The 24,405-nt window shown below is 41.8% G+C and overlaps 1 protein-coding gene across 1 annotated transcript in view; it reads left to right on the top strand.

The window, feature by feature from the left end:
• The window catches only part of diaph2 (diaphanous-related formin 2), a gene marked incomplete at its 5' end in the record, with an annotated part of 361,962 nt that overhangs the window by 194,800 nt on the left and 142,757 nt on the right, over positions 1-24,405 (top strand). Inside the window, 2 exons of the mRNA XM_083890769.1 lie at positions 5,060-5,161; positions 9,816-9,910. Of these exons, the coding sequence (XP_083746895.1) occupies positions 5,060-5,161; positions 9,816-9,910 (197 nt within the window). The remainder of the gene's footprint in view (positions 1-5,059; positions 5,162-9,815; positions 9,911-24,405) is intronic.

The following is a 24,405-nucleotide window of genomic DNA, read 5'->3' as shown; positions in this document are numbered from 1 at the left end:
CCTTATCATTTCCCCCCTCACTGGACCATGTTATGGTGTGAGAATCAGCTACGCAAAGTAGGGGTTTCTGCATAATAACACTGGGTCCAAAACCATCGGTCACATTTCAGCAGTTGTTATGGACAGAAATTGTCGAAGCTTAAAAAAAAAAAAAAAAAAAAAAAAAAAGTTGCACTCTCACTGCCCCCTCACCTCATTCCAGTCTGGTAATGACTATGCTGCTGCCCCACAAAACTACCTGGGTAAACTATTATGCTCCAAAAAGAAACCCAGTTCTGGGGAAAAGGGCATCGTCTCATTTCTCCATTCAATTCATCGATCACCCTGCCTCTTTTGAGCAACTGCGGTCGACGTTTCAGCTCCTATAATTGTTCATTTCTTGCGTTTATTGATACGCTTTCTAAGGATTGGTCACCCGTGGAGCATAGACATCATCAAGCTTCTTTGTTTCTCCTCCTGACTATTGAGTCATATGCTTTTTTTATTTTTATTTTAACTTACAGCATTCTAGAAAATTAAATCCATCCTCCGATTTATTTGCAGCATACTGTTAGAGTGGAGTTATTCTTGGTCTTATTTTGAAGTTTTGAGTCAAGACTTGTTTTAGGGGAGTTGTCTCTTACAAGCGTGCTGTCAATTTTTTTTTTTTTTTCAATTAAACAATTTAATAAACCTAGGACGACTCTACGTCCACGCAACTGTCGGGGAAAAAAAAACGTGTTTAAGCTTCTCTGAGCTTGATGTGTGGCTGAAGGAACTTGGAAATCTATTAAAGCGAGAGGAATTTAGATACATCATGTCAAACAGGGACCCACTTGTGGAAGATCTGGCAACCTGTTGTCAGTCTGATTGGAAAACGAATGTGAATTTGTATTGTTATTAACTGTCTAACTGTGTCACAGTGTCATAATTGTCAAACTTTTTTAATTTTTTAATTTTTTTAATTTTATTTTTTTTAATATGCCACTTCTCAAAGTCCATAAAACAACGTTGCGTAAAAGAAGTCATGCGTTCCTGTGCGATGTGTTTATGTCATAATTGTTCACAGCGGCTTCAAGGGAAAACGGAGAGCTGCCAAAAAAACCATCCCACACTCTATCCATCACACTTGGCTCTTCACAGTGTGAATGCTTGTAAGATTCCATTAACAAATATAAATCTGTCCAAGCGGGATGGCATTGTTGTCAGAGTATTATACTTAGGCTGCTGGACAACTAGTAAAACACGTTTAAATATTGGCAACGCCTGAGATCAGCTGTTCTAGATCCTGCATTTGTTGACAGGTTAATCTGTTTTGGCGGATTGATCTTCATGCACACGAGCTTTCACTGAAATGTAACTTTAAGTCCGCCATGTGGACGCTTGTGATTTCTCATAACTGGAAAATTTCCGGTGTGTGTGTGTGTGTGTGAAGAAATTAGCAATAAATAAATGGAAATGCCGCATTGCTGCGGTCGCCAGCCATCTGCTTCTAGAATATCCAACCCATATTCATCCCACAACTCTGACGAGTGCGGCGGTGTGAATGTGTGCACGGCGAGCCCTCCAGGGCCAATCAGTCCACATGCACTGCTCGGGGGGGGGGGGAAACACATGTGACATGTGGCATAATGAAGTCAGTCAGCAAACGCTGTAACGAAAATCAGCCGATTGATGCCACTGCTCAGCGCACAGTGGAGGAGCTCTGAGCTGGATGTTATCAGGCAGGAGAATGTGCCCGTTTTAGATTATTAAAGGCACTGTTGTTCCGTTTAATTTGAGATAGCATGGGGCCCCGGGGTACAGGCAACGGCAGCCGAGGCACTGATGAATGCAGCGAGAGCGCCCTGCTGAGAGTGTAAGGTACCTAGGTGAGAGATTCAAGTGGCTGCAAAGACAAAAAAAAGCCAAATAGAGTAGCTTAAGAGAAGAAGTTCATACCACAACTAGCCAGCGTTGCCTTCTAAGTTTAATTTGCCCCCCCCCCCCCCCTGTCTGTGAGCCATTCTCAAAGGGGGATCATTGTTTCCTCGCGTTTTATTTTTGCTGCCTCTCCAGTTTCTCCGTCCGAGGCTTTCGCCACATGAAAAATCCCAGCTTTATTTCTCGTGGCCTCAAATGTTACTGAGTCAGGATATTGTCGAGGTGATTCTGCTGTCACTGGCTTCGCGTAAAAGACGATGTATATTCGTTTCGCGTTAGTCTCCTCCGCGTTTTTGGTCAACTTTAAGGAATTCTGAAAATTGCTGACGCCGAAAAAACATGAAACGACAAGAGCATTTACACTCGTCTCGTGAAGCGCATAAGAGGCGAAACTTTGAAAGTAACTTCAGTGCTGTGAAAAAAGAAAGGGAGTCTTAGGGAAACGTTAGATTTGTTCTTCCACCAAATCTTCCACATTGGCTCAGTCTTTCACCGCTAGTCCTCATGCCTTTGTGTCCTTGGGCAAGACATTTTAACCCCACATTGCTTGTGTGTGAAAGATGTGCGATGGAACAATGTGCCGCACATTGTGAGTGGATGCCCTCTTAGAAATAAAAGTGATAAGTAGAACCATATAATGTTTTTCGGCTTGTCTTCATAGCAGAACCCTTTTTGGAGGGTTCCACCAAGAACCCTTTTAAATCCCTTTATTCAGGAAAGGGGTTTTAAATGGTTCTCTGGATCAAAACGGTTCTTACTGGAACCATTAGTGTTACCAAGAACCCTTGAAAAACACTTTCTTCGGGAAAGGGTTTTTCAGAAGCAAATGGTTCCAGGTAGAACCTCAGCCCTTGTAGAAGGTCCCTTATGTCTAAGTGTGTGGGTGTGAAGGGGTGAATGGCAAAATCTAGTGTATAGCAACTTATGTATCGAAAGACTCGAATAGTGCTATATACAATTTATCTGAGCAATGCCATCATTACCAAATATGTATTTTCATTTGAATACAACCAGAAAATAACCTTTTTTTTGTCTAGTTAACCTCCTCTGACAGGATAACTCTCCTAAAACCGGCTGCTGCTGTAAAGTGGTCTGATGCTGCTTGAGCATTACACACAGTTTGCTAAGGCCAACGTCCAATTACACCTTTCTATTCAAAATGCCAAAGAGCACGGAGATTGCATCATCAAGGCCATCAACAAACTCTTTGTGGCTTAAGAGTTTTTACACAGTACTGTAAATAATTCACATCATTTGTCAAATTATTATTTAAACCAATGCATGTTTTAGATTGAGCAAATGTGATCTCTTGATTTCTCTACGTGCAGCTATTCATTTATTCTTTCAAGGTTTCTAACTACTTAAAATAAGTAACAGATCTTAATGCAACGCTGCCAAGCCTGATTTAACTTTCAAAAAATAAAAGTGTAGCGCTAACTTCACATTAATTAATGACTTCTTGGGCTTCTGTTTCCATAAAAAAAAAGTTCAGTGCTCCGGTCCACGAGCACGTCTGCGCTCCCAAATATGCTCGAACTGTCTTGTGCTTTGAGTAGACTTTTTTTTTTTTTTCAAGTTAGAGCACAGAGTTCTGCAGACTTCTGAAGGAACATCCTCAGATGTTGACAGAAAATCAAACCACTTTACTCTGCGCAGCGTCGGTGTATATACTTAACACCCTTTTTAGCGCTTCTTTAATACAGTAAACAACTGCATCCCAGATGTCATGTGTTGACAGCAAGCACTGGAGTTTGGCAGGTGCCTTCAGCATCGCTTCGTTCCCCCCCCTCCCCCCCCACCCCGTGCCCAGGAGATGTTGCCTCTTTGATTGTTTCTTCAAATATGCAAGCCACCGCTTTGGGAGTAGATTGTTTGTTCTACATTTCCTGAGAGACTCCCACCTTGGGTTGAAACAGAACAGTTGTGATGATTAGCAACAAAGTGTGCAGCCTCTCCCATAGCCGTTGAGGGGAGCGAGACGGAAGCTGAGCAACATCTCTGTTTAACTTTGCTGCTTCTTTATTGTTTAAAAAAGAAGTAGAAAAAAAAAAAAAAAACGCCATTCTTTCATCTCTTTCACAACCTCTCAGCACATTTCTGCTGTATATAGACTCTTATTTTTATTTTTATTTTCTATTGGTGTAAATGAGGAGCAATGCATGGCATTAATGCAGAGCACTGCAGACTTAGTAACGTCTTCATTAAGATTAAGTCGCTTCATTCTCTGCCTAATTTGTCTGTTGTCTTCGGTCGTGAAGCAGCGACTTAATGGTATTTTCTGGGATTCTTAGCGGGGTAACGCAATTACTGCATCTCCTTGGCTCTCGCGAGTTGACAGACAGGGCCTGAGGGAAAGACGCCGTGCTTATCATTTATCTACCCCACTGTCAGAGACAGAAACGCCGGCGCCAACAAACAAATGAAGAGGGGGGGAATTCATCCACGGGATTGTTCTCCGGTGCTTCATCTGATGTTATTACGTGTTATGAAGTTCCAGTGTATAACTTTAAAGGAGGCTACCATAACAAAGTGTCTCATCCTGTGTCGATAAATCACGCGTAGCGGCGCGTTCTCGCACGTGAGAGGCCGGACAGAATCGGACTTAGCCGAAAATCATGGCCTTTACTATTTTGATTAACGCAGTCTGTTCTGCTTTTGTGTGTTAATGTGGTTGGTGTAAAATGGGATGGATTCTCCCTTTTACACTTTGATGCATTGAACCATGTGCTATTAAAGCCAAAGCTCATCAGTTTGATTGCCCTCTGAGATATTTAACTTCCTTTTTTTTTTTTCCCATATTATCAACACGAGTGATATGAAACTTCTCACTATGTCTGTAATGGAGACTATTATTTTTGTTTATTTTTTTTAATTGCTTTTTGCCATATGTTGCTGTCTTACCATTGTGGCCTGTCAGCTCATGTTTTTAATATGCATACATGTATTTGCATTCTAATGTATGCAAATTGTTTGTGTTTTTTCCCCACTTTGCTGTTGAAAGCATTACTTTTGAATGTGTTTTGATCTCTCCATTGTTTATACAACGGAAAGCAGCCAGTGTAACATATCAATTAAACAGCATGCACGTACAATCACAACATACATTAACCGACATTGAATGAATTCTTTTGCTTTTCTGTTTTTTTCCCCTCTGCAGTAAAGAGAGACGTGAAAGATGACCCTGAAGACAGAGTGCCACAGTTCAAGAAAAAGGCAAAAGAGCTGCGCATCCTGGATCCGAAGACGGCACAGAATCTCTGTGAGTGCACGCCGCTGATTTGTTTAATTTAAAACTGTCACCTTATACCCTATTTGTAGCGATGACCTTTTAGTCAGAAATGTCAGGTGTTTTTTTTTTTCACACACCCAGGAAACAAAACAACAACGCTGTTTGTGGAAGGAAAAATGTTAGTGAGTTGTTGAGTGTTTTCTTGTACCACAAGCACTTAGCCCCTTGTCTGCAATCATGTATTCAGTATAGTTTATATCAGAAATAATACAAAAATGAACACTAGAGCCACATGGTTGGGTTGTGAACCATGTTTAATGGCGAATTTAACTTGGCCTCTTCCAATTTCAAGTGGCGAAAAACAAACACACGTTTGCACAATCTTAGCCCTAACTTAACCAGTTCATCCAAAATGAAGTTCTGCCTCATTAGGTCCAGGTTTTAGTCTCCATGAGGACCATTGGTCCTGACAAGGTCAGTGTTTATGCCAGAAAGAGGTCCTAAATAGATAACAAATACAGGTACACACACACACACACACACACACATAAATCTCGAGTGGCTGCTGGCTCTACCTACTGATTGCTAAGCCGAGCGTTTCTCATTGTTTTTTCCTGCTCTTTGGGATTTCATCGGCCGCCTCGATGTCCCTCTCTCCCTGGTGAAACAATGAAGATGATGACACCTCATGAAATATGCATGTCAGCTGCTACGATTACAGGTCGTCCTCCTCGCAACCCCTACGCCGCCCCCTTTGTTTATCCACGGTTTTCTACCCTCCGTGGCTTAAAAGACATAGGACAGGGTATGAACTATGCAGCGGCACTGGGGGTGATATATGTATAGGTGGATACATTCGTGTACACTCTGGGTGACAGTTGAAGGCCAAACCAAATGTGTAAAAAATAAGCGTGGAGTTGCCATGTCCATCACAGATGCACTGGTGCTCGTTTGTGCCTTAAAACCAGTTCACTCCGCTGTGTTCTGCCGATAAAGTATCTTTACACGAGCAGAGGGCGGATGAATGAGTCCACGAGAGGAAACTCTGGGGCTATGATGTCAGGACAGGGGCATGTGGCCCGAGCATAAGGATGACACATAAAAAGCATCTGTGCGCGCGTGTTTTTTTTTTTGCGCACATGTGAGCATGTGTGCATATTTGCAAATGTGCCAGTGTGTTACAATGTTGATAGGTGTCACTGCCATCTTTGATTACAGCGCCGAGCAGATGGAAGAGTAGGAATCTCACTTCCTCAGCGGCAATAGGTGCAAGGCGTTTGTATTACACCGCTCCCCCCCCCCCCCCCCCGAGTGGCCTTGACATCCTCCTACAGCAACCATAGATCATATTCACTGTCTCCTGCGGAAACCCTCACTTTTCAATGTTGATGCTTGGCAGTATTGAATGTTCAGTGACCAGGAAGGCCCCGTGGGACAGAATGAGTGATTGTGATGTCCGTGCCGCGTTAAGTATTCTGCTGTAATAATTATTCATACCACTGACTGATAAATTAGAACTTTCCGCTTGTCTGTCCGTCCCAACTGTCCCAACTGTCAGATGGACCGAAATTCGGCCCCCCGTCTATCTGTTTGACTGAAAAGCCCCTGCTTGCTTGCAGCTGGGGCAACATTGGTGACGTGTGAGCGGTGGTGCATCTGCGTCGCGGAAACATCTTGCTTTTCATTTAGTGCCTGTTAATTAATTCATGCTGCCTACGCGAGACACATGTCATGTACTCGTTATGACGTTAAAGCGCGCGAACGTTCCAGTTTCCTGAATTCTAACGAAGCTTTTATTGTGAAATATTTGCAGGGTTTTCAGGGATTTTCAATGTGCCACGGAGTAGCCTCATCACACAAGCAGGAGATATTTTCATATGATGAATTGTTGGCTTACTACTGTAGATGTGATGATTTGACACCGTAAAGGTCCCATATTATGCAAAATCTACTTTTTAATCATTTTAATACTTATTTTTGGGACTCTGGAGGCCCTATCAGTCGACAAAGTGTGAAAAAAGATGACTCACTCGTGTTTTTGTGGTCCTCCTCAGTCTAAGTGCACAAGATAAAACACGCGATGTTGACTTCCACACTCTTAGGGACGTCGCAATGCGCTAAATTCCTGGAATTGTTGTCTCGCGGAGCTCCACTTTGTCCGTAAAACACGCTAGTGTGCTGGCTAGGGCAACGTTATCCGGAAACCGGAAGTCCCCAAAAAGTTCTGTTCTTGGCTCCACAGTGCAGCACAGAGTTCTACACAAACTTCCAGCCTCAGAGGATTTATCTGTCCAGTGGATACATGTTATATATGATGGCAATGTGCCTCCTAGAGCCTGCAAATGATCACTTTTCCAAATACTTACTGCTATTAGCTCCCAGGAGCCTCTGTGGTCAGAGCCTATGACTCCTTTAAATGTTTGAAATTATGATGGTTGAGTCCAAGTCCAAGTCCTTAGTGCTTGAGTCACAAGTAGTCCTAAAATTGTGGACACAACTAGGACTCAAATCAGAGTCCTGGACTGTGCACAAGCCTCCGGCTGGGATAGTTGCCTTGTGGTCGAGACCACAGAGAATTAGAGGTTGTCAACTTGAGCTCACACTCGTGTTTTCAACGAATGATTTTGACAATGATGCAGCTCGGAGGACGGTTCAGCGACCCGAGTCACTTATTATTTCCCAAAGCAAAGTCCTGAAACAAAACAAAGCAGGAACGTGTCTCGTGTTAAATTCGTTTAACACATTAAAGAGGAACATGGAGCGGGGTGTGCAGCAAAAAAAAGAAAAGAAAAGAGGCCATTGCTTAATGACAGCCCATTCTTCATTTGTACAATTTAATTAGAGTGGCCTGTGTATTGAATGCAGACCTCCAGCCAAACACAATAATAACACAAATGTATATTCCCGTCATTAGCGATCAATCATTCGTAGCCTTAAGATGTTTTCAAAATAGAAAATAAAAAGGCTGAATTGACTTGTTTCATAATTTAAAATGTTAGTTCCTCCCCAGCACTCTTTAATGCAAATACTTTGGCATACTCTCATGCTTAAAATGTGAAAAAAGACAAAAACGATCCTTAACAAGAAGTTAGATTAAAAGTGAGCAAAGACTTCTTCTCCAAACCTAATTGTAAGATGCTTAAAACGTAAAGAGAGTAAGCCAGTAAACGCCGTCACTGTTAATCAACATAAACCGTGCAGTTGAAAAAGTTGACTTTTTCCAGGTTTGACAGAGGCCTGTGTCCACTTCAGTTCCAAATCATTTCCCATTCAGTTTGGTTGAAATGTGATTGTTGGAGACAAGTGTGTAGGAGCTGTTTTAGTTCGTCTACATTACGCCCGTGCACTGGGACTTTGGAGTGTTTTGGAGGATTTTGATTGCGTTAAATTGTGAGATGTTTTGCAAAAGTTTGCATTAGACAAAAAAAAAATCTGTACTCTGTATGTTAATTTAAGACATTAATTTACATTTACCAACTTCATCTGAAAGACCAAATTTTGAAAAGTAAACATTAAAAGTGACATTCACAATGAAAAACCTTGTTTTTAAATGTTGGCTTTACAATAACTTAAAACCCTCGTATCTGTTTGTCTTTTAAATTCATTTGAGCGGCATTCCACTTGAGTTTGTAATTAACTAATGATCCAATCTGCCCCAGCATTATTTTGACAGCACATCCCCAAGAGGAACTAATAGCCAGCTGTGAGCTTGATAGGGGGAGAGTTTTCAGGGAGACATTATGAAAGATACGGCGTTAAAACATCAATTAGTGATGACACTTTCAATTTGATCAGGAGCATTTTAGCGTTAGTATGAGTGCGTCAAAATGAAACAAACACACATTAACTTAATAGCAAACTATAGTTTATAGTACGTGATGTAGAAATCCCCTTCATTCCAAAACCGAACATTAATGCAGTTAGTTTAATTTAAGTTAATAAAGTAAAGTGAATATCACAAACGAATTGTAATAGCACCACATTTTTATGTGTAAAAAAAAAAAAAAAAAAAAAAAAAAAAGATTCACAGCCTCTCCTTTTGTTCCATGCAAAACTCAGACATCAGGTCCCACTGCCGCAGCCATATAGTAGAACAGCTGTTGAGTGCGACTCCTTCAACTCATTACCAAACCTCCACCTGTGACTTCCACCTGGATACACCATCAGCTCCAGTTTCCACTGTAGACGCCCCCCCCCCCCCACACACACACACACACACACCTGCAGAGGGAAACAGCCACGAGGTTGTCCCCGAGGGCGAATTCAGTTTGCATCGCTTTATCCACCCAAACTAAAAAACACACCCATGTACCCGCTTGCAGATGACACACTTACCCGTACCGTCGCCACACGTACGATTACGTTTTATCATCGTTACGTTTTTTTTTTTTGCCGTTCGCGTTTGATTGAGAATCGAGCGAAAATGGCGTCACGTCGGTCGCGTCTCATCCTGCCCCCCTCGTCCCGCTTTGTCGTCCAGATGACACGAACCTGTCCTGTCGAGGGTCAGAAAGTGTATTAGATTTTCCCCGTGACAAGTCGGTGTCTGCGGTCATTTTGTTTTGAGGAGCGATGAGTGGTGAAATGTCTCTTTGAACCCTGCAGTCTAATAAAAAAAAGGAGAGGAAATGACTCTCTTCTCTCTCTCTCTCTCTTCTTTCTCTCTCTCTCTCCATCACAACAGCAATTTTCTTGGGCTCGTTCCGCCTGCCTTATGAAGAGATCCGAGACATTGTGCTGGAGGTGGACGAGGAAAGACTGAGCGAGTCACTCATCCAGGTAAAACTGATGTTCAGTGTGCTGTGCTCTCTCTCTCTCTCTCTCTCTCTCTCTGTCTATCCCTTTCTTTTTCTACCCTCTCTCTCTCTCTCTTTCTGTCTGCCTACATGAAAAGAAAAGTTTTCGTTTTTTAATTTGCAGCGTCTGCTGGGCTGTGTGTGGCGACTCCATTTTAGCATTGTAATGGTCTGTTTTGTTGTTTTTGTCCGTCTCCTCATTGTCATGTCGACCATAGAGACCCCCCCCCCCCCCGCTCACACACACACACACACACCCCTCATTCAGCCTCTTATAATGAATGAACCTTGGCAGACTCTCGCCAACTCCACCTTCCTTTCCTCTTGCCTTTGTCTTTTACTGTGATTGATGAACCTCCTAAAGGCTACTCTCTTTCTTCTTTTTTTTTTTTATTGAAAGCTGGGCAGGTGCGCGTGAGGTGAAGTATTCATCGGACGGCCTCGAGTCTGCAGCAATATTTGTCAGTGTTTTCATGTCATACATTAGTTAGCAGCAATTATGCATTTTGATTCCATTACACTCTGGGCAGTGATGTTGTGTGTGTGAGAGTGTATATAAGAACATTACTTTCTCAAAACCAGCATCGCACCTCATCCAAATGCAGCCTTGAAATCTAGAGGTTTTTTCTCCGTAAGATAAATTGATAGCGACGGGATATATATATATATATATATATATATATATATTCACATGGGGCCTATCTAAAGAGTCGACTATTAGTCAAAGCTTTTAAGATCTAATAACCTTTAATTTGGTGGCAATCCTCATGTGGCAACCACCTTTGAACTAAAATATTTTCCGGCTGCCGTGAGGCCTCACGGGCTGCAATTTGTGCTGTTTCCCCCACTTAGTCCAGGCTGTGAGTCATCACCATGCAGCACTGAAGATGTGTGTCCGTGTGTCATAGTTTTTAAAAAGGTAAAAGTGTACCCGCAATTGGTGTAACAGGTCAGTTTGTTTGTGACCACTTCTTCTCAAAGAGGACGTTTGCTCTGCACAGATGGAAACAACATTAAAAAACAACGGTGGATTTTACAGGCATCTGTTCTAACCTTTAAGTCAATTCCTCTTGTTGTTTTTCCCTGCCGTTCTTGGAAGCAGCCGCACTCGCCCGATATGACGGCGTTTCAGTTCGTCTTCTTTCTTCTTCCATATCCCTCTTTAATGAACATGAAGCGGGACACTCTGCTAACGACATCCACGACGACGACAACAACAACAACAAAGGCTTAACTAGTCTCACGAAAAGGAAATGTGAGAGATGACCCAAGCATCTGGGAACTGAGTTAATGTCACAAACTGAAAGGGGAGCCTTGATGCTTATCAACGTAACTTACCGAAGCAGAAGGCGCTACACGGCACACACGCGTCCCTACCGTGCTAAAGACAGACTAATCCCCTTAAAAACAATTAGGTTGATGGTTTTTCCAAAAAAAAGAAAAAAAAGAAAAAACAACCCCACCTTTAGTGACCACGTTTGTCCACATCGACGCTTTTCTCACATGTAGATTCTAATCTTATTAACAGGTGTGCACTCATCACATGAATATAACGTTACAGACCTGAGAGCAATTTACTGATTTAAAGATAAAATGAGTGAATGAACGAATGAACGAATGAATGGTCATGGTGGAAACATTACACTCCGCTCACGTAACACACCTGCTGCGGGGAGACAGCAGGGATGATAGTTACACACTGTTAAAGTCCCTAAACGCGAGCAGAGCAGTAGAGGAAAGTATCACATGGTGAGCAACTGTGCGGAGCAAGCTCACGCCATGCAGGCGCACACACTCTCTCACACACACACACACACACACACACACACACACATTTGTGCAGCACTCATAGTGAGGAGCCTCAAAGACATCGACTAGCCCCTTACCCTAACCTAAAGGCCCCGTCCCAATACCTCCCCTAACCCTAAATGTTTGCCCTAACCCCTATTTTTTGTGTTCTCATGTAGGGGGGAACAAAGGGGGGAAGTGCGATTTTGCCCTTATAATCAACCCTCAAAATGTAGTGAGCTCTGATGCAGGCTTAAAACGAAGTGGAAGATGAAATTACCCATGATCTCGTTTAGGGAAGACACTTTCCACGGTTGAGGGCACTCCAAACCAAGTGGAATTTTTAAGGGGGAGAAATGGGACGGGGCCTAACTGTCGCAACTAAATGCCTAACCATAACCCCAATCCTAAACCCAATACTAACCCTAAACCCAGGTCTTAAAAGCCCTTTAACCCTCTTATGACCGTCGCGATACTCAGGCTGCCTGGATTTGTATTGATTTTATGGCTGCTGTAGTGTTGTGTTTCTCCCGTGATAATTTCCACTTCAAATATCTGGCAGTTATTCAACCCTTTAGGAATTATGGTGCTGAGAAGCCGACGTCACCGACGTGTGACGCGCTGTCGAATCTTTCCTGCGATTGAACGGTCGTTCGCGGCAGTTGTCTCAATGACAAGGATATGAAGTATATGGGCACAAAGCTCTATTTCTCTACTTTCCGATATCCATCCATCCATCCATCCATCTTCTACCGCTGTTCCAATCTCAGCCGACATAGGGCGAAAGGCGTGGTCACACCCTGGACAGATCGCCAGTCCATAGTTTTGGAATTTCCTAGATATAACAAGCGATTTAGTGTAATAATACGCAGTATACGCAGAAGGGTTAAAGCTGAGAGGAGCAGAGTAAATTGTCCTCACTTTCCCAACATGTCCTTTTTTGTTCCTCACATACATGTATTCACCTTAAAGTCTACTCATTTATATGAAGGGATCTTTTTTTTTTTACCCACAAAGAAAACTAATCCCCATAGTTTGACTGTGTAACGAGCAGCGTACGCATATAGACTGTGATTACTGTGGCTTCCACTTTATTTTTTTTACTTCCAGTGCCTTCCATACAATTCTACAATTTATCAACATTTCTTGATATAATATCTTAATTAAAATGACACGACTTGTATCTCACTAATGTGAATGTGAAGTATTTTTTTTATAATGAATTCATCTTCACAGACTAGAATGTCTGCATCTTTAACCCTTTTTTAATTTGATTATAATGCTGTAATAAGTAATGAGTCTCTTTATAGTTGCCCCTATATTGGTTTACAAAATTGCATTTCAATGCGAGTGGGCGACATGAAAACAATGCACATATCAGCGTATATTAAGTGTTGAATTCATTTGAATAAGAAAGCATGTTTGTAATTATTAAGTTCACAGGCCTTTAATGTTTGAATTATCTTCTTTATCAGTAACAACCCACAGATTCTGAAAATCTGCCACCAAAAACCAACCTAAGTAATGATCGCACGATGTCATATGTTGTGCGTTGGAACTGGATTCATGTTCCTCGGGTGATGTTGTTCAGTCTTACTTCATGCAACGTGTTTATTTCCAATCAAACTATTCTTAAATCTTATTTCTTTCTTTGTCGCACAGTTGTTACAGTGGCTTTTGTTCTTCGTGAAATAATTAAAAACTCAGTTGAGGCGTCCGCGTTTGACGGACAACAAAATTTGCTCCTACGTGTTTGTTTTTTTGTGTGTGTGTTTGTTTTGTGTCTGTACACAGAATAATGAGGCAGAATTTGACAGAAAGAGAGGGGATGCTTCTTTTTTTATTTTTTTTTCATATGGAAATTTTGCTGATCATATACTTAAACAAACCCCCTGGAGTTAGACGACTAAAGAATGAAATCATACAGAAATGACTTCACAAATCGCACAAGGAGGCAAACGGCACATGCCTCGGGGAGCAGAGTCGGGGCCACAGAGAGAGGCACTGAAGGGGAGCAAAAAAAAAAAAGACTTCCTGCTGGGAGACACAGTCCTAAGTGTGGGCGCCATCTGCACAGTGCTCATCTACACTCATTATGCTGATTAATCACTCAACACCACCCACTTTCAGCCACATGCCAATCACCATTTATCCACATGGACAACTGCACACACACTCCGAGTGAGATGTGTTGGCAGCGCTTGGGCAGTAGTTAAAAGGAATGAAATACATTTCTAAAATGTATTTCTCAAAGCGTAAATACGAGGGAAAAAAGAGTATAGTTAAAACAGAATTAGAATGGAGTTCATTTAGACTTTATATGTACTATTGCTATTCGTCGGCTCTTGTTTTACTACTATTTTCCTCTGTCTGATAGCTTTTTGTCACTTTTGCTCTTAAAATTAATATTGTGCTTTACTGTTTTAAAACTGAACTTGATATTCATAACGTGGTTGATACACTGTTGTTTTGATATGCGTGCGTGTGTCAATTTCTGCTAATATGCACGTAAAAATTGATGTACTTTGCCCGGCTGGTAGTTCAGTAATGTTTCCCTGGATTTACAGTCACTGGTGTGGGGCTCTTGTAATTGGTGGATCAGTTTAAAATAGTTGTTTAGTACTTAGTAGCACAGGAGGGAAAACAGGGATACAGAATTCAGTTCAGATCAGAAATCTCTTTTAGCATCGACAAGCCAGTGGGGGTGTTGAAAAATGGAAGGAATAGTGAAAATGGAAGGAACCAAGGAAACAAGAGGTGTTCATAATGCATCTTAAACTCTGTAACTCAATCTTATTATCTCCCCATCTCTGTCGACATGTCTAATGTAATGATTTGTCAGCAGAATGTGGCAGTCGGCGCGCTGGCCTTGAAGTCCCCCCCCCTGCAATGTGTCACCCTGGCAGAGTGGATAGATAGGAGTTGATTGGCTCTCCTTATTCTGCATTAGGGCCCATCAGCGCCGCAGAGATGATGTACACAACCCTGAATGGTGTCAGACAGTCCGGGCTCTCGCCATTCGTCCAGCCTCCATATGAATCCTCGCAAATTCGACATTGATTTTCATCTCCATGCGCCCGGCATTACAAACATGGCCACAGTACATGCAAATAGAGAGACAGTGTCAGTTATCCCCTCGATCTCCCAGCCTCTGCGCAATTGTGTCATTTATCATCCAACCAGTGAAAATGTGCACAGTCCATTGCACACGTACAAACACACACACACACACACAAACAAAGGTTTGCTATTCTTCTTAGGACACGGCATTGACTTCCATTCATTTGGAAACCCTAAACAAAGCCTAACCATAACCAAAATACAACTATTAGCGCTAAACTTAACCAGCGCCTCATGAAGAGGCTCTGCTTTATTAGGACTAGGTTTTGGTCTCCATGCAGACTCCTGACAAGGTCAGTGTTTATGGCAGAAAAGGTCTCAAAGAGATCACAATACACACACACACACACATTTGCATGTAGGTTATCTTCTGCTCAGTCTTTTTTTTCCCCTCTTCATCTCATTTACTACACAACACCCAATGTGCCGGTCAGCGTAGGTCACTTTTGTCTACGAGGTCAGCCTTATCAAATTTAAAAGGACATCCGAGCCACACCGCCGCCACGATCGTCCTGTATAACAATGAGATGAAGAGGACAATCAGAGACATTAATGAGCTCTGACACACAGTGAAAACAGATTGAGACTCCGAGAGCTTGGCAAAGGTCTGCTTTTACAGGGCTGACAGCCTGACAAAGCTTTCCTGTGTTATTGTTGGCTGGCAACAGACTCAGCAAAGGAAGGAAGGGTCCTGTAGACATTATTTGTGTGTGGAAAAAAGAGCCAGACGTGTGTGCTGTGGGCTTCAGGGGCCCTGGTTGCATTGTGGTTGTGTTTGTGTTTGACATTACAAGACCTCCAGCTTCTGTAAGTCAGGTGCATATTATACCTCACCTGCTTTGTTTGAAATTGTGACGTGACCGTGCCTATGACTTTGCTGTTGTCCCCTCCCAGTTGGGATTTAAATGTTTCTGAATACTTGTTTCCCCTTCAACTGGCAGGATGATGATATTTGAGCCTCTGCTCTCACTGCTCCATGTAAACTAGAAATAAGGGTTCCAAAAGGGTCCTTCTACAAGGGCTGAGGTTCTACCTGGAACCATTTGCTTCTGAAAAACCTTTTCCCAAAAGGGTTTTTCAAAGGTTCTTGGTAACACTGATGGTTCCACTAAGGACCATTTTGATCCAGAGAATCCTTTAAAACCCCTTTCCTGAATAAAGGGTTTTAAAAGGGTTCTTGGTGGAACCCTCCAAAAGGGTTCCTACCTGGAGCCAAAAAGGGTTCTCCTATGAGGACAAGCTTGATAACCTTATATGGTTCTACTTAGCACTTCCATTTCTAAGAGTGTATAAGGTTTAATCAACTGGTATCACATTGAAGGGTTGTTTGAGATGCAATGAGAGTGATTTTTTATTATGGAGATTTGTTAAATCAATAAATGACCTTATCACATATTTCATTTTGGCCATGTTATAAATTGATTTTTTTTTTTATGCTGTAATGTAGAGGATTGTTTTACATCAAGTTCAGCAGCAGCAGCATTAGTCCATCATCACTAATGTAGAAAGTATGCAAATCTATGTTAATAGGTGACAAAAGGTCAATGGTAGAGCGAGTTGTCTTTCAAATCGAGGGTTATAGGTTTGACTCCTGGCTGTGCGAGTCCGACATGCCGACGTGTCCTTGGGCCAAGACACTTAACCCTTCACGTTGCTCCCTGACAGCCGTGTTGGCAGTGTGTGAATGCACATCGATGCACTGCATGAATGTGTGAGTGATTGGGTGTGAATAGGTGAATCTTCAAGACTAGAGAAGTGCTCTATAAATATGCACCATTTACCATTTGTTTTATTTAATTGAAAAACGACCTTACTCAAAGAAAGACATGGTAAAGTCGATTCAGTTTGGAGGGACCGTGTCTCAAGGAATGGGTATTAATGCCTAGCAACTGCCAAGCTCCATGTCTTTCTCAGGTTTCTTGCAGAATACGTTATGTTCCCTTATTGTTTCAGTAACTCACCTTGGTAAATTTCTCTTTGCAATTGCACTGCACAGATCTTCAAATATCCTCCAATATATATACATGCACAGCCCACTTCAAATGTCTGCCCAAGCAAATACAAGCCTTTTAAAACCCTAACCACCTCCTCTGCCTCCATCGTCTGTCGTCCATTTCTCATGCGTGGCACACAGTGTAGATAAGAGTCTGCAGCGTTGCTTTGATGTTCAGTTATGGGTCCTTTTTTTTTTTTTTTTTTTTTTTTTTTTTAAATCTAACCACGTCTCATCAAACCTCATCAGCACATTGACCTCAGTGGATATGAGCTCATGCATAATCACAGAGGGGTGTATGCGGTGTGTTAAGATGGCCACTTAAAATTATATTGAAATGCACGCGGCGGAGTTTGCATGTTCTCCCCCGTGTGTGCGGGGGTTTTTTCTCCGCATTCACTCAGTTCAAAAACATGCAGATTTTGCGGATTAGGCAAATCGGACACCTTAAATTGACCATATGTGTGCGACCTGTCCAGGGTGTTATCCCGCCTTTTGCCCTGTGTCAGCTGGGATTGGGTTGGTTACAATTTCCCTGAACCATGGTCACTTTATCAGATACGCTTATTCAAACTGCTTATTAACTTGTATCAGTCAATCACATACCAGCAAGTCAATGCATTTGGGCATGAGGGCATGGTCAAGATGATCATTTCAAAAAAAATCAGACAGACTGAAGTTCAAGAAAGGTGATTTAAGTGAGTTTGAAGGTGGTATGGTTGTTTGTGCCAGACAAGTGTTTTCAGAAAACTGCTGATCTACTGAGATTTTCCTACACAAACACTCGCTAAGCTTCCCAGATTGGAATAGAATATATCCAGTGAGTGGCAGTTTTCTTGTCTGCGTGAAAATGCCTTGTTTTTTTTTGTTTTGCCAGAGGTCATAGGAGAATGACCATGACTCGTTTCAAATGATGGAAAGGCAACGATAACTGAAATAGCCACTCCGCTACGACCGTGGAATGCAGACGACCGTCTCTGGACACGCAACAGATTGAACCTTGAAGCAGCAGAGACGTAGATAGAGAGAGAGAGAGAGAGAGAGAGAGAGAGAGGAAACTGTTTTAGTAGACTGCTAAAAAAAAGCAGCTTTTTTTTCCCCCTCTCTCCACACCTCTAACCAGGGCATGTTGTGTGATCTGGCTGATCGAAAGGAGAGAGTCATCACTAAATGTTTAAGCACACCCAGTTTTGGGGCGTGTGTGGTAAACTAACTCTCGTCAGCAGACGATATGGCCCCCCGGGGGCTTGTTTTGTGAAACATCAGAGTGGCTTCTTAATGTTTAATGTTTGCCAATGTATTTTATATTACCCCATCTCCCTTTCAAAAGGAAATGCTAATGACTAGCACTAAGCTGCCGTTATTCTTTCGTAATTAGTATTGTCCTATGTGGTGTGTGCGAGTGCAACTGGTAAGATTATTAAATAGGTGCAGGGGAGAGTCCAGCATGTCTGCTATTTAAAGCCTTGCAGTGATTGTGTGACATAATTGAACTTTTAAGTAAACAGTGGGAAACATCAAGTCCTGCACATTAGACAAATACTCGTATGCACATAAAGTGAGAATGATGTAGTGTCCAGTGGTCTATGCTGTCATGCTGTTTTTTGTATTACCTAACCTAAGTGGCAGTCTTCAGCATGAGTTGCAGTCCATTTGATTTTTAAATGGTCCTAATTTATGTTGAATAACATCAGAAACTTGGTAATTAATTGGACACGATTTGGAGACGTTGGTGTGTATCCAAGACCATGAAGTTGAAAGGATCTTCCTGCAAAGACCGGCTCTGGAAATCCAGGTTGTTCCACTTGTCCACTTCTTTTATGATGCTAATTGAGGACACAGCACCCACATCTGTGCCTCTAACCTCTTCAGACACTTCCTCTGATGTGACAACTCCAATCAAGGTCCCTCGACACATGTTGAAGATGACCGGGACAAACCAGAGCCACCATAGCTATATTTGAAATGTCAAGGCAAAGCATTTCGTCAATGCTACATTATAGTCTTTTTCCTTTTTAATACATTTAAAATCTACATATTTGACTCGACATGGGGTTTATGCCAGATGCCCAATAGTTAATTCCATTTTAAAATACTGTAAACTTAAAATATTGTCTTATATTCCCCCTTCACTGCATGGAGATTGATCATTTTCTACTTCTCTTTGTTTAAGGCTGCAAGAGACAGCGTGTGACTGTGAGGAAAAACAAAAAAAAAAGAAAAGCTGTGAAGGACAGGATCATTTTCAAGAGGACAGTATATTGTAGTGAATTGCATAGGGTGTCACATTCGATAGAATCATAACACACACACTCTGACTAGGTTGTCTCACAGTAAACACCGGGGTTATCAGTGTTCGGGTTTTGCACTACTTCTCATCACCTCGCCATGGCAACAGCCTATCCTCCAGGTCTCACAGGAGTCTTTCGAACTAGCCTTGCTTGTTATTATTGTTTATCTGTCTTGTCAATCACCCAGATCACGGCGCTACATCATCCATATGCATGAGACCAATCATTACACCTTGTAGCCCATTGGCTGCAGGGTCTGGCAAGTGCCAGCGCTGGCCTCTGTTCTCTGCTGTAACAAACAGGTGATTGGAGCACATTGGCACATCGCCGGGCATCATTTGCATGGTGTAAAAGTGCACATACGGGGCAAGGCGATAAGTATGGCTTTGCATTGGGTCTGGTGGATTAGAGCTTAAGCAGCAGAACCGGGGTCCCCCCTCCCCTTGGGCCTAATTGTGGTTTTATTTTGGCACACAGCACATAACTCTAACTGCATCAAATGCTAATTTACCGATGAAATGTGAACGACATTATGTTGATTTTGGTAAGGCTGGAAAAATAAAAACAGAAAAGGGAGAAGTACTGAACAAACAAAGCAAAGTCAGGGGGGGAAGCGGAGGGGAGGCCGACTCGAGTGCAGTATCAAATGTTCTTCAGAAATGGATGGCCAGGACCCAAGGTGCATGTTCTTTTCACTGATCATCACCGCGCTGCTGATCTCTAGCCACAGGGTCAAAGCCAGGTACACCGTCCTTAGGTTGAATACTGATTAAAAATCCGACACAGTCACCCGTGCACACAGGCGCAGACACACACACACACACACACACAGAACAGCACACTGCACAGCAGTTAAATTTTGATGCCTCCCCTCAGGCGCACCAAGTGCTATATATTTATTTTTTACTAACTAAAAAATGTGTTTTGATATTTTTATTCTCAAATACACTTTTTTTTTTTCAAGGACGGGATATCACTCACAGAGACACTCTTAGACACACGACCGCAACACAAATTAACCTCCATTACGCTCTGACAGGACACAGTCTGTAAACCATATTTCTGGGTCATCTGTACGTCCCCACTCTTACCAACGGGAGTTGTCAGGATCACTGTGAAATAATATTATTATTGTTATTTTTTTTCACAGATTCCCTCAGCTGCAAATGTCAGGGTCCCTGTTGCTGCGTATTCCGTGCGAAACAGAAACTATCTATTGTATGTGTTTCACCGTTTAATACCGAGAGGGCCTTCAATTACACCTGGCACAAACATTCACTTGAACTCGAGTGTGACCTGATCAAAGTGTTTGCAAAAGAAGAAGCATTCACACGCACATTTTAGTTGAGAGTGGATTATGCTTTCAGAAACATTTTTTATTTTTTTTTATCACCTGTTCTCTTTTGTCACATCTCTCTCTTTTAGATTGTATGTCTGCTTAACTCTTTTGCTATGAACCCTCCATACACCCTGTTACTGTCATTTCCCTTTTAAACTCAATGTTAGTGCTCAGCTGTACACATTTTCTTCTTTTTTTTTTAGAAAAAAGACACATTTAATGTCACACTAAGTCTGTCTGGTTGCCTGGCACAGACTCTGAAATTAATCCCTCACCCCTCAGTCTATCTTCCTCTATCTCCCTTTCTCTCGCCGCGTTTCGTCTTTCTCCCCAAACTGCGTTTCTCATTTAGTTTAATGCGATTTCAAAATCAGTCTCCGTTTGTTGTTTGTCAGTCTGTCACTGTAGCTTTGCTCACAGTAAGATTTGAGGGGTTTGTGTGTGTGTGTGTGTTTTTTTTTTTGGCAGGATGAAGATTCCCTAATACTATAACAGGCCCCCGAGACTGATGTTTACTGTTAAACAACAGGATTTGTTGTTTGTACTTCCTCTCTTTTTCCTCGTTGACTGAACTACTTGTACGTTTGGCCTTAATTACCCTAAATTGCAAAATCTATATTAACCTTATAAAACAGAACCGTAAGGACATGTCATGGTTCTGATTTTCAGTAGCATACATACTTCTTTGAAATGTCATTTGAAAATCAAATGTATTCCGGAAAAAAGAAAATGCTTCTTCTAAAGCCACGCGGCATTGAGCACAACATGTCTCTGTTCTTGTAAACACATAAAACAACTTGATAGTCTTTGTTGGACATACTCACTATTCCAGTTCTCCAGCAGTGAACTATTCACCAACAAGCTTTTGTGTAAAGTTATTGTTTCCTCTAAAATGCACATAATTTCGCTCCATCACAAAGCATTTTTTTCCCCCTCTTTGACATAAAAGCTTTATTAAGGATTCCTATGTGCAGTATTTTTTTTTAGATGTGACAAGTCCTGGAATATGAATGTTGACATCATCAGCAGCAATTATGTTTGATATTTTTTTTTTGTGGTACTGTAAATCGCACGCGTTTGTGCCTAAGTGATGCCTGAAAACCAGCCTTTTTTTTTTACCCTCGTTTAGCTTGGCATGGGTTTTTGCGGATGCTGTGAATCTCGCACTTGATTCGGTCGAAGCTGGTTGACAGCAGCAGCAGCAGCAGCAGCAGCAGCAGAGATCAAAGTATGGAAGCCAAAGCTCTGAAGACACAGGAAACAGATATCCTCTACATATGTTTAGTGAACCATAACCTGTATCTCATTACTGTAACACTCTCCTTTAGCCCCGCAAAGTGCTTATACTCCACAAGTACCGACCTTGCAGTGGAGGTAGCACTTAATATTTTCTTTTATATACACCATATATGTGGGTTTGTTTTTTTTTTGTTGGTTCACCCAAAAAATAATATACAGTTTCTGTAAAATGTGTGGGGGGGAAAAACACTCGTAACAATAACAGTGCTGTATGGAAGTTAAACTGCTGACAGCAAATCCATAAAACATTGATTGAGTAGTTTGTACAATGATATCCTAATCTGTTTCAGAGTAGAAACACACACACACACACACACACACACTGGTGCAAAAATAAATTGCGATAGTGCATGGTGTGTTTTTTTTTTTGGATACCACTACACCTGACAATTATCTATCGATTCTGATTCGTCAGACAGAACAGACAGATGACAAATATCCGGGATCACGCCGCAGGTTTTTCAAATGGCAGTTTTGGGAGCTTTTCAACTGTGGCAGTCAGCAGAGGAACAATAAATCTGTCAGCCAAAGCTATATCTGTTGTTTGTCACACTTTGACATGAAACTTGACAGGGATCTCACAGTGGATACACCCAGTATGCTTTCTAAAGACACTTGGAGTCGTGAAATTTAAAATGACATTTCCTAAACTTGTCTTGAGAGGTTTTGTTTTGCTTTTTTTTTTTACTTTTGTACTTTATGGCAGATTCAGAGAGGTAAATTTATCGCGCTATTGTATCCATGGGTCATATCAACACTCCTGTATTTACCATTAAAGGTCCCATATTATGAAAAATTAACATTTTAATCATTTTAATCCTTATTATGTGGGACTCTGGAGGCCAAAGTGTAAACAAAAGATGACTCACTCATGTTTTTGTGGTCCTCCTCAGCCTAAGTACAGGAGATAAAACACGCAATGTTGATTTCCACGCTCCTTGGGACGACACAAGGCGCAAAATTCCTGGAATTGTTGTCTCGCGGAGCTCCGCTTTGTCCGTAAAACACGTGAGAGTGCTGGCGAGGGCAGCGGTATCCGAAAAACCGGAAGTCCGCGAAAAGTTATATTCTTGGCTCCACAGTGCAGCACAGAGTTCTACACAAACTTCCAGCCTCAGAGGATTTATCTGTCCGGTGGATACATGTTATAAATGACGGCAATGTGCCTGCTAGAGCCTGCAAATGATGACTTTTCCAAATGCTAAATGCTGTTAGCTCCCAGTAGCCTCTGTGGCTGATGTCATTTCCTGTCCTTTAAGTTTCTTAACTTAACTAAGCTTCCTTTAAGCTGTTTTGGCAGGATGATTGAACTGCTGTGGTGCTTCATTCTTATGGTATTCTGACCAAAGTATGTCACAGACATGTTCATTAGGACACCAGGGAACTAGTTTAACTTGGAGAAACAGGGAATAATATGGGACCTTTAACTTTTTAAAGCAAATGTGCACATTATTATTATTATTATTATACATAATTCTGTCAAAAACCACATTCTGCTGTTGCAGGTTTGTGAGTGGATTTCTGCAATTTTATTGGAATGTGTGCCGATATGCCGTGCCTTCATCTTCGCCCCCAAGGCAGTAAACCAATGTGCAGTGTTGTTACCGTACTTCCAGTCATCTCTCTCTCAGGCTGCTATGTGGTGGCCCGCGGTGCAGAGTCTGGCCCAGCATCATCACCCAGTCGTCTCCCACATTGCCTCGCATATGGCGCTGCCTTTGTGTCAATTGTACTCGGTGGGGTTTCTGATAATTAACAAGATGACAGACAAATGAAATGACAATTGCAAGGTGGCTTGGGTTTTCCATTACCTTGTCTTTCTTGGGGTTTTTTTTTTTTCAGTCGTTCTCAACTGTGACATGTTGAAATGTTCTTCGAGTCGTTTCTTTCAAATGGAAATGTTCTAATAACCGATGCTTCCTGTTAATATCACCGTCTGTTGAAATTCTCTGTCACCATGGATTTATGCCAATTAAAATGGGCTTCCATCATGGCAATAATGATAAGTTGGTCAATATATATAAGTTTGTGTCATTTCAGGCATTTCCAAGGGTTTTTTTGTTAGTATTTTTAGTTTTAATTGGTTATTTAAAAGTATATAAAATGGTATGAGATTGGCTCAAAATTGGTGGTTTTAGGACTTCATCATACTTATGGTTCCACCCCAACATTGTAACTGCATTGACCCTGGCTCCCAGTGACACTAGATGGCATTCATTCCTTCATAATTGTGCTCAGCCGTAAAATAACCACAAACAAGTCTTTCGGGGGGTCATTTTGAGTTATTTACTGATTCTGAAAATGTAGTTTCTAAGCTTTCCAATGACGTCAAACACATGTATATATGTATAATATATTAACAGTCATTGGCCGTGGTGAATCAGTCGTAAAGACAGTCGTCTTTCAATAGGAAGGTTGAGGATTTCATTCCCCGTTCCATACATGCCAGTGTGTCCTTGGGCAAGACACTTAACCCCAAGTTGCTCCCCTAATAGCTGTGCTTAGCATTTGAATGAGTATGAAAGATGTGTAATAGAAAAAAGCGCTGCATATACATGTACTATATGAATGTGTGAGTGAATGGGCTATTTACTGTGCATCCATAATATGCTCTGAAACAAAAGAGGAAAAGCAAAAACATGTCCAGT

This window comes from Microchirus variegatus (genome assembly GCF_963457635.1).
Source record: "Microchirus variegatus genome assembly, chromosome: 6".
Lineage (NCBI taxonomy): Eukaryota > Metazoa > Chordata > Actinopteri > Pleuronectiformes > Soleidae > Microchirus > Microchirus variegatus.
The sequence above is the reverse complement of the archived record's forward strand: the minus strand, read 5'-3'. Positions and strand labels throughout refer to the sequence as shown.